This window comes from Rhincodon typus, chromosome 5, assembly GCF_021869965.1.
Source record: "Rhincodon typus isolate 14 chromosome 5, sRhiTyp1.1, whole genome shotgun sequence".
In the NCBI taxonomy this organism is placed as follows: domain Eukaryota; kingdom Metazoa; phylum Chordata; class Chondrichthyes; order Orectolobiformes; family Rhincodontidae; genus Rhincodon; species Rhincodon typus.
Window position 1 is genome coordinate 107716752 of NC_063336.1, and position 15785 is coordinate 107732536.

Below are 15785 nucleotides of genomic sequence, written 5' to 3' on the forward strand. Positions count from 1 at the left end.
AGTCCTAGTTTCACCTGCTAGCGGAAACAATCTCCCTGCCTTCACTTTATCTATTCCCTTCTTAATTTTATATGTTTCTATAAGATCTCCCCTCATTCTTCTGAATTCCAATGAGTATAAGCCCAGTCTACTCAGTCTCTCCTCATAATCTAACCCTCTCAACTCTGGAATCAACCAAGGGAATCTCCTCTGCACCCCCTCCAGTGCTAGTTTATCTCTTCTCAAGTAAGGAGACCAAAACTGCACACAGTACTCCAGGTGTGGCCTCACCAGGACCCTATACAGCTGCAGCATAGCCTCCCTGTTTTCAAACTCCATCCCTCGAGCAATGGCAGACAAAATTCCATTTGCCTTTTTAATCACCTGCTGCACCTGCAATCCCACCTTCAGTGGTTAATGCACAAAGACACCCAAGTCCCTTTGCACAGCAGCGTGCTGCAATTTTTTACCATTTAAAACAGTCCATTTTGCTGTTATTCCTACCAAAATGAATGACCTCACACTTATCAACATTGTACTCCATCTGCCAGACCTTTGCCCACTCACTTAGACTATCTATATCCCTCTGCAGACTTTGTGTCTTCTGCACACTTTGCTCTACCACTCACCTTAGTGTCATCTGCAAATTTTGACACATCACACTTAGTCCCCAACTCCAAATCATCTATGTAAATTGTAAACAATTGCGGTCCCAACACTGATCCCTGAGGCACACCACTAGCCACTGACCGCCAACCAGAAAAACACCCATTTACCCCTACTCTTTGCTTTCTACTGGTCAACGAATCCTCTGTCCATGCCAATACATTACCTGTAATGCCGTGCAACTTTATCTTATGTAGCAGCCTTTGGTGTGGCACCTTGTCAAATGCCTTCTGGAAGTCCAGATACACCACATCCACAGGTTCCCCATTGTCCATCATGCAAGTAATGTCCTCAAAGAATTCCACCAAATTAGTTAAACGTGACCTACCCTTCATGAACCCATGCTGGGTGTTCCCAATGGGACAACTTATATATCCAGATGTCTTGCTATTTCTTCCTTAATGATAGATTCAAGCATTTTCCCCACTACCGAAGTTAAGCTAACTGGCCTATAGTTACCTGTTTTTTGTCTACGTCCTTTTTTAAACAGTGGCGTCACATTGGCTGTTTTCCAATCTGCGGGAACCACTCCAGAGTCCAGTGAATTTTGGTAAATAATTACTGGTGCATTTGCTATTTCCCCCATCACCTCTTTTAGTACCCTGGGATGCATTTCATCAGGGCCAGGAGACTTGTCTACCTTTAGCCCCATTAGCTTGCCCAGCACTGCCTCCTTAGTGATAATGATAGTTTCTAGGTCCTCACCTGCTATAACCTTCTTGCCATTAGTTTTCGGCATGTTATTTGTGTCTTCCACTGTGAAGACCAACACAAAATAACTGTTTAATGTCTCGGCTATTTCCTCATTCCCAGTTATTAAATTGGCCTTCTCATCCTCTAAAGGACCAATGTTTACCTTTGCCACTCTTTTACGATATACATATTTATAGAAACTTTTGCTGCCTGTTTTTATATTCTGAGGTAGTTTACTCTCATAATCTATCTTACTTTTCTTTATAACTTTTCTTGTGGCTTTCTGTTGGCCTTTAAAGATTTCCCAGTCTACTAGTTTCCCACTACACTTTGCTTTTTTGTACGTGTTTTTTTTTCAGTCTGATACTTTCCTTTATTTCTTTCGACATCCATGGCTGGCTCTCTCTTTTCCTACAGTTCTTCCTTATCACTGGAATATATTTCTGCTGAGCACTGTGAAAAATTGTTTTGAAAGTCCTCCACTGTTCCTGAATTGACCCACCATAAAGTTCTTGCTCCCATTCTACCTTAGCTAACTCCTCCCTCATTCATAAAGGTAGAGTACTTCTTAAATAGTGAGAAGTTTGGAAGTGTTCATATCCAAAGAGACCTGGGTGTCTTTGCTAATGATTCACTGAAGGCTAGCATGCAGGTACAGCAAGCAATTATGAAAATAAATTGTATGTTCATCAGAAGGGGATTTGAGTACAGAAGTAAAGATGTATTGTTGTAATTATATATAACACTGGTGAGGTTGTACCTGGGGTATGGTGCATAGTTTTCTTTATTTGAGGTACCTGTCTGAGTTTACCTTGCGATAAAGAGAGTGCAACAGACGTTCATTAGACATACTTGCTGAGGTAACAAATAGTGACTTGTGCGGAGAGATTGAAGAAGCTCAGCCTGGTGTTCTCAAGAAATTGGGAGAATAAGAAGTGGTTTCATTGAAAGTTACAAAATTCTTACTGGAGTGCATATGGACAAGATATTTCCCCAAGTGAAGAGTCTAGAGCCTCAAATTAAGGGCCAAGCCATTTAAGTCTGAGTTGAGGAGAAATTTCTTCACTCAGAAGGTGATGAATCTTCATAGCTCTCTAGTATGGACTTGTGCAAGCTCCATCATTGAGAATGTTCAAGACAGAAATCAATAGATTTCTGGTGACCTATGACATCAAGGGATAGTATAGGAAAAAGTGGCATAGATATGGATGAACAAGCATGGTCTGTTTGAATGGTCGACCAGGTTTGACCGGTAGAATGGTCTACTCCTGCTCCTATGTTCTTCCATCACAGTTATGTCATTTTTATGGCAATGATAAAACAATAGCTATGAGTTTGTAAGGCTGAAACACATTCAAGTAGTTTGGAGAGGAATAGAAGATTGCAAGGAGGTGACTGTGTGCTTCTTTTCAGAGGGTTTGATGACAGCAGTTTTGCAAGGGAGAGGAAATGATTTACCATCTCAGCTAGCATTGGGGGTGATGGTAGCATTTTAGGGGAGGCTATGGCTGACCTAGTGGTATTATCGCTGGACCGTTAATCCAGAAACCCGGATAACATTCTGGGGACCCAGGTTCGAATCCCGCCACGACAGATGGTGGAATTTGAATTCAGTAACATTTCTGGAATTAAGAATCTAATGATGACCATGAAAAGACTGAAAAACCAAGGAAACTTGATAGACAGAATTCTAACATGTGAAGACCTTGTCCACAATATCACCTATCAACATGAAGAACGACCATTGCTTTACAGACAGCAGCGTACTATCATTGCTGAAACCAAAAAAAATTGAGAGAGACAGTTTAACCCATGCTTGAGATCTGGACTTCTGATCTTCAAAACTTTGTTCCCTGTCTATATTTTTTCCACCCAAACTATCTGGGTGAAAACACGAGTCTATTGTCTGTCTTGATCATAAATATGTGTGTATTTAGGATTTTTGAAAGGGTATAGTTTAAGTTGCATAGTAGTAGATTAGAAAGTCTTTCTAGTCTCTGCCATTTGTTAAAGCTAAATGTGTTACTGTGAATAAAGTTATTTTCCATTAATGACAAAACGTGATTTATCCTGAATAGCAGTCCACTGTGATTTGTTATCTTACTAGTCTTGTCGAGATTTTATAGTGGGCATGATTATTGGTGCACTCCTTCCAGTTCAGCCTTGACAAAGGATTTAACAATTAGAGTCACTTTGCCCGTAGTGCATCATATAGATATTCACTAGTATTAATCCTGTCTTGAGGCAACAATTCTGGATCTGCCACAAACTCAAATCATCTGCCAGAAACTAGCATTCAGATCAAATACATGAAACTATCGCTGGATTGAATTGAGGTTGAGAAGAACTATGACCAGTGTGAAAAATGGTTATGTTAGCTGAAAACTACACCTCTACCTTCTGGCACATGAGGCTCTGCTCAGAAAGATACCTAGACTGTATTTTCGAGTTTGTAAAATGGGAAAACAGGTGGTAAATGTAATTCAGTGCAAAAATTTTTTTTGACAGCACGGAGGAACAGACAGAGATAGCTGGGAATGGAAGTGAATACCATAAAAAGGCAAATAAGGATTGGTGTTCAATGGATGGGACATTGAATGTAAAAGTAAATTTGGTGAAAATGAAACATTTCTGTCAGTGCTGTATTGGATTTTGTTTCTTTCTTGCCATTAAATTTATTGGGTTAAAAACCATTTTCACTTGTTGAAATAAAAGCCTTTTTGCTTAAAATATGATTTAGTCCATAACATTGATACATACAACATTGTCCATACATGGTACATTTCGGTTTAGGAATCAACATGACCTACGTTGTAACCATGTTATACCAAAACCCCATTTGCTTGTATTAGTCATTGTGATTATAAGGAAATCTTTCACGTGCAACATTAGACTAAATGCTTAAAAACCAATTTTTATTTTAAGTGTAGTTGCTTTTGCATAATCAAATGCAGCAGCTCAACTGCACAAGACAAGGTCCAGAAACAGAAATTATTTGTATGCCAATTAATTTGCTGTGATGAGATTGAGAGGAAAGTCTTGACTGGAACCCTGGGAATTCCATCCCTCTCTTTGCTCACTACTGTCATGCGATCTTTCACATTCTCCTGAACAAGCAGCTGTGGTCCTCTGTCTGATGGAGGCCAGATTGAAGGTTTTGTGTGGAAGTAATTAAAATGGAGAAGAGGACCAATAAACTCCATTCTTGCTGGCATCTCGCTGATTCAAATTTTAAGGATTCCTATCCTATTTTGACAGAAATTTCTGTAAATTTAGTAATTCAGTCATGTTCTCGCATCACGGATTCCACTGTAACCTGAGGCTTGATCAGAGGAGCAGTGGTAGCAAGAAGAGATCTAGTAGAAAGAATAGGGAATATAATGGAGTTAGAATAGATAGCCCTGATTGAAGAGTTACAGCAATTGCAATGTACTGAAAGGTCCCGTAAACGGTAATCTTTGTAAAAATATAATGTATAAAATATAATCCACCATTGGTAATCAGCATAGTCAACAAAGTAAATTTTAAAATGAGAAGTTGCATTCACCACTGAGACTAATTCTCATTACACATCAGACGAAGTAGTGTTAAAGTGTAAGCAATAAATGAAGTTTCTTCAGAAAGGAAAATGCCACACTAGTACTACTACAAGAAAAAAGAGCAACTTAATGATGATCCTGCAATGTCACAATGTCCGTGAATATCACTTTCAGAGCGTGTGGAAGCCATAGCTAGGACTGCTGCAAACAGCAGGAGTATTGAATGTAGCCTAGGCCAAGGTTTCAAACAACAGCATGGTGAAGGATCACATCATAAAATTTCTTTTGCAGTGGTACAAACTTTATTACTAATGCAGGATTTCAGGGAAATGTTGAAAACATCTGAAAGATTTAAATGTAAATAATAATTGATATTGCTCACCTGTATTCATAGATCAATTGGTGAAAAAGAATTGGAGTGTAGTAAAGCCTTCCATCCTTGTACAGTGAGGGCATGGGGGGTGGGGGTGGGTCGAGAAATTATGTGATGTCTGCAAACTGCAACATTCCTTCAAAGGAAACATTTCTGTGTTCGTTCCCTTGCGGATAATTGAATTTAGAAAACTACCAAGTAGTATACTAGGTTTGGAAATGAACTACAACGTAACCTACATGTTATTTATGGAAGAAATTACGACATTTAAATAAAAGAAATTAATTTGAATCAACTTTTCACATATAGAATGGCATTGTGAAATATTTCAGCATATTCCTATCAAATAACTGAAATTGAAGTTTACTTTTTAAAGCTAACAACTTAAATTAGTTCTTGATGACTTACTGTAAATAATTTGATTTATGAATAATTCATTTTCCTGTTCTCGTTTCATTTCTGACAGACTGTGGATGCTACTAAGTGCTTTGAGAAGCAACCTCATTCAGCTTTGTCTCTCCAGTTTGCTGGATACTATTATGCCTTACAGATCTACATTCACTTAAGTCCGTGTTTTAAGGAAAAGTGCCACTCCATATACAGGGTTAGTGCTTGGTTTTTCTCAGAAATTAGATCAATTGTAATAGAAATGTATGTTTGTATTTGAAATACCATTTGTTGAACGCAGTGTGAAAATTGCTTTCCAACTTACTGCTGAGAACTGTGTTTCATTCTCTGTCAAGTAATGACCAGCAAATCAATATATAAGTAACAATAATAATGATAGTCATAATATATATGGAAAAAGAAATGGTGTAACTGTAACAGAAACATGTACTTCTGGTGAGAACTTATTAAAGTTCATGTGTATTACTTGCAATGAACTGCATTACTTTGAGCTGCTTTAAACATTGGTAAGAAGGTTGATGCTGAAAATAAATTACCCTAAATGATGTACATTAAATGTTACTGCTGCAGCATTGTGTAAAGCAATAAGCTGTACTTTTTTTTTAATCTAAACTGACAAGCACAGGCCTATGTACTCAAATCTAAAGACAGTTTATTTAACCTTGTTGGTTTGGGGTATTCTCTTTGTTCTTTATTCATTCACGGGATGTTGGGCGTTATTGGCTAGGCAGTATTTATTGTCCATTCCTAATTGCCCAGAGTTCAGTTAACAGTCAACTACATTGCTGTGGGTATGGAGTCACATATAGGCCAGACCAGATAAGGATGGCAGTTTTCTTTCCCAAAGTGAACCAGATGGGTTTTTCCTGACAACCCACAATGGATTCACAATTGTTTGATTCTTAATTCTGGATATTTATTGAATTCAAATTCCACAATCTGCCATGATGGGATTCGAACCTGGGTCCCCAGAACGTTATCTGGGTTTCTGAATTAACAGTCCAGAGACAATACCACTAGGCCATTGCCTCCCTATCGTTGCTAAATGATCCACCTGGACTTTGTTTTTGCACAAGATTTTGTTGCTACCGTACATGTGCTTAGAGCTGCTGAAGTTGATTAAAAAATATCACCATTCATGTTCTCAAGGGAGCATGTCTTGATCCATCAGTAAATATCTGTTAAACTTGAAGTTTATGCTTAGTTTTCATAACTGAAGGTAAAAATATTTCTACTTTAAAACAATTCCACGAATCTAAATGTGTCTTTTTATGCTGTGGGGTTTCAAATCTCTAAATTATCAAGGCTCAAATGATATTATTAAAAATATGAAAGATTTAATCTGAAGGGTTTTAAGAAAATATTTTGTTCTCATAGTTCAATGAAGTATATGAGTCTGTTATGTGGAAATGTTTTGTGCTAAGTTTTAAGCGTCCTGTTTGCATGACTTAAGATTATATTGCACCATCTGTTAGTTAAGTCAGATTCATTGAGTGAGTTCACAAATGGTGTGGCCTGGGACTGCCAAAATGTCATGAGCACTGGCCCTCATTACAATTAGAAGACAGGTAAGATCCTCTTGAGTAACTAAGAATGTAAAGAATCTGCTTTCCTTCATGACTTTCTGCCCTTGCTTTCTTCAATCCTGATATCTAATTCATCTACCAGCAACTCCTTGAGCCAAAGAGCAAAGAAATATTTGGTTGTAACAGGAAGCATTCCACAAATTATGGAACGTCCCCACCTGATTACCACGGTTTAGATAGATACATAATCACCGATGGCATGTAGTATACCCATTCTCACTGAATTGCTAGGTATTAGCTAGTTCCATTTTCCCCCAATCCACCACAGTTTAATACTTCTGTCACTTCCTTTGCACTCTGTCTCTCCTAGAACATAAAACTAGAGCCTGTTAATAATTGTTCTTGGAGCTACTACAGATCGATTATCAATTGTCCACATGTCTGAAATTTGAACAGACCAAAAAACCACCGTTGGTTTTGAAAGCAGACCCAAATGGACCTGTAGACACAGAGTGCTGGACTTTTGTGGAGAAAAAGCTTTGCTTGGCCCAAATTAACATAAAAGCAATGTTTTTATTTCCCCTATATGCTGGACATAGTGAGACTACAGGTCCGTTTGGGTCGAATTAAGGTTAAGCAAACTTTTTTCCAAAGGGCTCAATACAGCAAAGCAGATCCAAGCAGACTATATCTGAAAATATCCAAAAACCAAAAATATACTTTCTTGAAAACTAGTTAGTTCCAAGTTTTTCAAATAAAGGATTCCCAACCTGGCATTCCACATTCATGCAAAAACAGTTCTACTGATCCTTTGCATTTCTTAGTTTAAACTGAGAATGATCTGGGCACCATATGATTTTCTTCAGTTTCCTACCTCGTGCAAAGATGATTCATTCTTTCTTTTAATAGCCCAGATAATATGCAATTGAAATCAGTCATTTGTGTGGGTCAAGATCAACACCTGAGTTGATTCTCAAGAGAGATGCACGGTGTAAGCTACCCCAAAAACCCCATTTAACTCTGTTTAGTACATTTCCTATTTTTATACCTGAACAAAATGGATAAGAATCATACAAATTTTAATTAAAGTTACATAACGATGGATATAGATACAAATGGATAATTTGCTGTACTACAAGGAGAATATCAAGGAAAATTTCTGTAATGAGCATCTTGCCTGAATGTCTATTTCTCAGGCACACTGCATCTTAATTGCCATCAATGGCAATTTGCGTTGTTCACAGAAATATTCAACAGATTAAGTTTTACAATAAAATAGCTTAAATGCTCATCCGTGCAAGTTACATAAATGTTTTTCCAAGTTATGCTTTTTCTCCACTAAAGCATCAGTGTCGATGTTTTGTCATCAACATTTGATGCTTCGGTGATTTACAGTTGCTTATTTTCATGACTTTGGGATAGTCAACTGGTCAACCTTGGTATAGTCAACCTTTAGCAAGTTGTCTATAAATGAGACAGTATTTGCTTGAGAGTTAGTTTTATTTTGCAAAAGTGAAGAAACTGTTGTCCAAAAACATTCTGAGAATTTTGGAGAATGAATTTGAAGCTATTTTCTTCATAATGGAGTAAATGGCAGTTTTTGTTTTACAATTGTCAAGATAATTCCTCTTCTGATACCAGCAGTATGAGATATTAATAGCTTATGAGCATTTTTTGAGTCTATACTTTCACCCTGTACATATTAACTACGTGTATTGTAATTAATCAGAAATCTAAGAATAGGTCTGAGACTTATTCAAAGAAGACCTCTGCCTAGATCTTTCAAAAGAGAAGATAGTTGTTGCAGCAGCATAGACAGGAGTTCATCAGGGCCAAGCAGAAGTCCCAAAGTGGCTGAATCCACAACGCTGTTAGATATAGCTGCAAAATTAAGCCATTTGGCCCTTCAGGCCAGCTCCACCATTCAATCATGGTGGATATGTTTCACAACTCCGCAGGAATTACCTAAGAAATTGAAACTTCCGAATAGCAATTAGCTGGCCTCTAGAGCCTTCTGGAAAGGTTTCAACTCTGAGGTAGAGTCTGAGGGTTCTAGCTGACTAAGCTTAGAGGAATTAAAACCTGCTGTTACTCCTATTCAATTGACATTCCACAGACGTCCCACCCCCAACTCAGCTTAACCACTATCCTCCTACTTCTCAGACCCAATCCGCCCTGGCAACCCTAAATTCTCCACCCACTCCCCACCATTAACCAATCTAAACTAAGCACTTGCCCACTTAACTACCACCTTAACTCCTCCACCCACATGTCACCCCTACCCTCTCAACCACTGTCAGCCTGCCATTTCACCCACTGAGCCCTAAATTTTCACATCCATTACCCTACACTTGCACCCATGCTCACCTTCCTTGCTTACCTTCTCTCGGTAGCTATGGAAGTGGTTTCAGAACCTTTTAATTCCTGGAGTTGCGCAGGAATTGGTGTGATAAAGGGTTGTGCTTTGAAGACTGATCCACTTCCCTGTTGGCTGGATTGATTCCTGGACTAGGATAGACTGCTTCTGCTGAGGTCAGACTTCTGCACAGAGAACGCCTTTAAAGTTGTGTGTTTTTTTTTGTCTAATCAGTATTGGAAATCAAGTTTCAAATCCTGATCAGAAACAGTTTCATTAGGGGCATCCTATATTCCACAGAGTGTTCAGAATGATAGGAATGAAACTCTGTTTTTCCCACATCATGGGAGATTGTCATTAATTGTTGTCAAATTCAATTTACTTCACCTTCACCTCACGTCCCTAAGGACCATCGGGGTGAATTTAATTTCTCTCAGTTCCTCTCAGGCCTGAAAAATGATAAAGTTGCTTTGGCATACAAAAAGCCCACCTTTGTACAACTACTCAACTTTTCAGATGCCATTTCCTAATGTGTCTTGAAGCAACGTTCTGAATTTGTTATTATAAACTCTCTGACAACAGGCTTCAGAAGTATAATACACTTTTTTTTATTATTTGTTCATGGCATGAGGACGTCTCTAGCTAGGTGAGCATTCATTGTGCAGGAAAATTAGGGATGAACAACGTAATGGTGAGCTGTTTTCTTGAACCACTGTAGCAATTGACGTGTAGGTATAGGGAGAGTGTTCCAGAATTTTGATCCAGTGACCATGAAGGGGCAGCGGTGTAGTTTTAAGTCAGTCTGGCTTGTGGCTCAGAAGGGAACTTTCAGGTTGTGGTCTTGCCATGCCTCTGCTGTCCTTGTAAGTGGTAGAGGTTGTGGACTTGAAACGTGCTATTTAAGGAGTTGCTGCCAAGCATCTTGTAGATGGTCTACATGCCTACTATTGTACATCAGCAGTGATTGGAGTGAATGTAGAAGGTGATGGATGAGGTGCCAATCAAATGATTGCTTTGTCCTAGATGGCTCTGAGTTTCTTGACTGTGATGAGCTTAGCAGTAAATAATTCAGTTAAAGCTGTTTTTGAATGTACTTGATCAGCTTTTAAAATACATTATGTCCTCCAACTTTATCTGTAAAATGGAACATTTAAGCCATTCCTCATAGGGGATGGGTAATAAATGCTAGTGTGCCAGTGAGGCTCATATGCCATGAAAGACAAATACATGTGTATATTTTGTGTGTGTGTCTGTTGTGTGTGTGTGTGTGTATGTTTTATATATATTATGTATAATTACAGTGAGTACTGAAGCAAAATGTTTTTCTCATGCAAAGTTCTGGCAAACGTGCTGATATAAAAGTCATTAATGAAATGTTAGATTAGTTCTTACTGTTGTGGTTTCATGGGGATAAAAGAATTTCTGCTATAAATATGTAAGTAATTTGACTTAGATAGCTCGGTTATTTAATTAATTTGCTTGTTTTTCTTTAAATTTAAAGCAAAGTCTTATGCGATGCTGTACCGTTTTTAAAATCGGAACTGAGAGACCATTGTACCTAATAGCAATTATGAACGGTAGCTTGCAGTTCATTTCTATAACACATCACCAAAAGCTAACACAGATTTCAAGAAACTGTGTGCCATAAATGTGGGAAGATGCAATTTAGGTATTTCAGTTCACTGAAGTATGAGAGACAAAACAATCTACTATAAGGATTGGAAAGAAATAAATATCAGAACACTGCCTTGAAAGTGACTTTATATTAATTAGTGTGAGGGAAACCAGAGTGACAAAGGGTCCTGGTGGGAGAGAGGAAGAGCCAGAATTAAATGTAGAAAGAAACATTTAATATCATTAAAGACAATTACCTGTCAGTGACCTCAAGAACAGGTTGAGGGGTGTTCAGTTTGTCATACGAAAAGGGTGTGGTTTCACGGGAATTATGCCTCCCTGCTTAACTTGTTGATGGATCCATGCTGCAGCTTGGGGAACACATTCCTGTTACAGCCTGTTATGGCCCCAGTAGAGGCTGATAACTTTGCAAAAAATACTTAAATTCCCAGTAACCAACTTTAAAGAATTGCATAATGTCAAAGTTTTAAGTCTCTTGCTTAGCAAGCAAACTGGAAGGAGCAAGTAACCATTACTTAGGCAACTAAACTACAGAAAAATTATTTTTATTAATGTTTTAACTTGACTGACAATGCAACTCTGTATACATGTACGTTTTATAAATGTCCTCTCAACAGGATTAAAGTCTTTTTACAGGAAACAGTCTGTGCATTGCCACATACCAATGGGTTTGAGTCTCTCAATCCACTGAGCTGTAATATCCTGACACTGCTAAAAGGTGCTTCTCTCAGTTTGCAAAGAATTCTCAAACCAACTACCAACGGTAAAGCCCACTCCAGTGATTTCTTCTCCTGGCCTTGGCATTGGTGAAGCTTTCAGAGTCATTAGAGTGTCATAGGACGATCCTTTTTGAGTGGAGATATTGTGCTTCCTCATGCATTCCACCTGGTAGCTTGCCAAGGATTCGTAACCTTGTCCACTCTGCTGATTTTTGTCTCGGGACAACCCTTCCCATTCGTTCTGTCTTAAAAAGCGTTTGCACCGAAGAGCTGTCCACTGTTATCATAGCTGCTCCTGCCTTTTGTTCTGATGTGGACATTTTGCACCTTGCCCCCAGTAAGCCTCAACTTGGACCCTATGCACATTGCCATGGTAACTAAACCATGCAAGCTTATTTTTCAATGCACAGTAGATTACATGACCCTCTTTTTATTGCTGCGTTTAATCTTGAGTTAGGGGACATGCCAAAACATAATTCATTTATAAAGCCTCATCCATAACCAGGGAGTTATGTTGTTCTAAACACAGCTAGCGGTATGCATTTCCACTTCCTCTGATTATAGAGTGTTGGTTAATGTAAAAAAGAACATTGAGGTTGGATGTAGTTCAATTTTCACGTAATCCTGAACAATTTATTCATAAGAAATACAAACACTGACCAATATGTTGGTAATTTTAATTAAAGTAGGACTGCACTGCTTTAACTTGTCATAACTGTCGACAATGTTCATGACATTTCATTTTTTTATGCAGCAAATTATTTAAGTTGCACGATATTGTAGAGAGGGTAATTTTCTTTAACAAAAAATCAACTTTCATCGATGCATCTGCAAATTTACAGGCTGATCCCAAAGAGGTAATTAATCTGGTCACGAAATATGTGACTGAAAATACAGAGATCACTTGGCCAGAAGAAGTGCAGATGCTGATTCATCACCTTTGCTATTACAATGAGTTGTTGACGGACTTCACACAAGCTCAGACGCTTCAAGGCCTTGGCAAAGGTGTGGATGTCCAGCGATTCGCAACAGATAGCCAGTATAAAAGGGAGACAATTCTGGGGTTAGCAGAGTAAGTATAACATAATTTGTTTTAAATTATTCAAATCGATTTAAGTTATGGTAAATAAAGATTCATAAATAAACACCAGCTGACTGTGTTAACCTGTAGAGTCTTTTCCACAATTCAGCAGCTATTGAGCTCCTCAACTTTTTGCTAAGCTTTTAAGAAGGAACTTAACAAAGGCAATGTATTTTTCGTAAGGGATGAAAATAAGTAAAGCTTACTCCAGCAGATTCAAAAAGGACCAGTTTAACTCTGTACCTTGAAGGTGGTCCACAGTGAGGAAAAACAAGTAAGCTGTACTGAAGTGAATGCTAGGATGATCAGTGTGATTGTTCATTGAGGATTCACCTTTTTACTTTGGACGTTTGACCAGATGAATTTCTTTGTGTTTTATGATGTGTGTGTCTGCATTTTCCTCCAGTTATGCCTGTTAGATAATAAAAAGAGGGAAGAGGGAAAGACTTTTAAAAAGGCCTGAGAGCTTGAGGAAAAATATGCCATTGAGAATACATCTACAGTATGACTTTCCAGAGTTAAGCAGCTATGAAACTTTTCAAAACATAAGTCATTTCAAAAGCATAAGATTTAAGGTAACTTAATCCTTTTATGCTTTCCCTGTCCTTTCACTTTAGCAATTACTTAAAATATGCGCAAATTACCGCAGATATTGGAAATTTGAAGTGAAAACAGCAAGTGCAGGAGAAACAGGTCTGGAAGAATCTGTGGAAAGAGAAATAGAATTAGTGGTTTTAGTCCGATGTTCGACAGAAAAGAAGTTCTGAGATTAAGAGCAGCTGTCATTTTTTTTTAAAATTAAACAAGAGGTGATGTATGAAGGTTATTGTGGCAAATTAAAGAGCTAACCGGAAATTGCAAAAACTGTGCTTAAAAGTCACCTCTGTGTTGTATTTGTGATTTAAAGAACAGATTATCCATTTATGCAAGAATAATTAATTATGGGTTTTTTTAGGACACAATATTTGACCCAATAATTTAGTGTGGAAATAATGCCAAGTTCCTTCATCATTATTGCATTGTTGTAAAGAGAACTTCATTTGTGGTGTTGATGAGATTTAAGTTCTGAAATACCCCAAATTGCTGGCCAGTTTTCAAGTAGCCTTGCCAAGCCAGTGACTATTGTTAATATCCCCACTACTATCATGAGATGTTGGATTGTGTCATTAAATACAAATGAAACTCATTCATGTAACCATTGCTTTAGGGAGACAGAAAGTGAGTTACTCATTGCAGAATTCCCAGTCTGTGATCTGCTTTTGTAGCCACAGTATTTGTATGGTTAGACAGTTCAATTTGTGATCGATGATAACCCTGGGATGTTGACAGAGATTCAGCAATGGTAATGCCATTGATCATTGAGGAGTGATTGTTAGATTCTTTCTTGTTAGAAATGACACTTGCCACTTATTGCGTATTTAAGTTACCAGAACGCTTGCAAAGGTGGGGGTTTTTAATTACAATGTAGATTGGAGAAGCTTGTATTGTTTTTCTTGCAGCAGAGGAGACTGAAGGGAGATATGCTGAGATGTACAAGATTATGACAGGTTTGATTAAGATAGATTAGGAGAAACTGTTCTCATTAACTAATGGATCAAGGACTAGGGGATGAAGATTTAAAACTTTAGGCAAGTGTTGCAGGATGGATATGAGAAGAAACAATTTTACACAGTGAATGTTAATTACCTGGAGTGGTGGAGGCAGGGATGATCAATGATTTCAAATGGAAATTTGATGGACATCGGGGGGAAAACAATAAACGCAGGGCTACACTTATCGAGAAAGGAATGGGTCTCGCTCTACCGAGAACTGGAATTGGCCAAAGGATACATTGGCCACTTAACTTTCCAGATGCGCCATTGATCTTATAAACTAACACTGAAAGCAATTTGTAGTTCTTAGTTTGTAAACTGAAGTGCGATGAGAAAATTTAACTTGCAGAGCACACCACAAGCTGGCCAGCACAGTGGTTAGCACTACTGCCTCACACCACTAGGGACCCTGGTTTAATTCCAGTCTTGGATGACTGTGTGTGGAGTTTGCACTTTGTCCCCATGTCTGCATGGGTTTCCACCAAGTTCTTCAGTTGCCTTCCACAGTCCAAAGATGTACAGGTGAGGTGGATTGGTCATGCTAAATTGTCGCACAATGTTCAGGGCCATGCAAGGTAGGTTGATTAACCATGGTAAATGCAGAATTATGGAGATACAGTGAGTTCTGGGGTGCAGATTCAATGGGCCAGTTGATCTGTTTCTGCATTGTAGGGATTCTGTGGAGATACCCCACTGAAATACATTCTGGCCACTCGAGTTTTTGATAGATTACATTCTTAATTATAAGGAAAGTTAAGTGGCCAATGGACTTATCCTTTGGCCAATTCCAGTTCTCCATAGAGCCAGTCCCATTCTTTTCTCGATAAGTGCAGCCTTGCGTTTAATTTTTCCCCCGATGTCCATCAAATTTCCATTTGAAATCATTGATCATCCCTGCTTCCACCACTCCAGGTAATTAACATTCATGTTGTAAAATTGTTTCTTCTCATATCCATCCTGCAAGTCTTGCCAAAAGTCTTAATTCTTCATCGCCTAGTCCTTGATCCATTAGTTAATGGGAACAGTTTCTCCCAATCTATCTTAATCAAACCTGTCATAATCTTGTACATCGGTAGTAAGAACTGCTGATGCTGGAGTCAGATATAACACAGTGTGGAGCTGGATGAACACAGCAGGCCAGGCAGCATCAGAGGAGCAGGAAAGCTGACACTTCAAGTCGGGACCCTTCTTCAGAAATGGGGGAGGGCTAGGGGGCTC

The 15785-nt window shown here is 38.4% G+C and overlaps 2 protein-coding genes across 2 annotated transcripts in view; one reads left to right on the forward strand and one right to left on the reverse strand.

Annotated features, from left to right (window-relative positions):
* LOC125483068 (NBAS subunit of NRZ tethering complex-like) overlaps positions 1-15785 on the reverse strand; it is a 97198-nt gene that overhangs the window by 70831 nt on the left and 10582 nt on the right. The gene's annotated exons all lie outside the window — the stretch shown is intronic.
* The window catches only part of LOC109932522 (NBAS subunit of NRZ tethering complex-like), a 53578-nt gene that overhangs the window by 30407 nt on the left and 7386 nt on the right, over positions 1-15785 (forward strand). Inside the window, exons 10-11 of the mRNA XM_048597114.1 lie at positions 5717-5854; positions 12737-12966. Coding sequence (XP_048453071.1) covers positions 5717-5854; positions 12737-12966 — 368 coding nt within the window. The remainder of the gene's footprint in view (positions 1-5716; positions 5855-12736; positions 12967-15785) is intronic.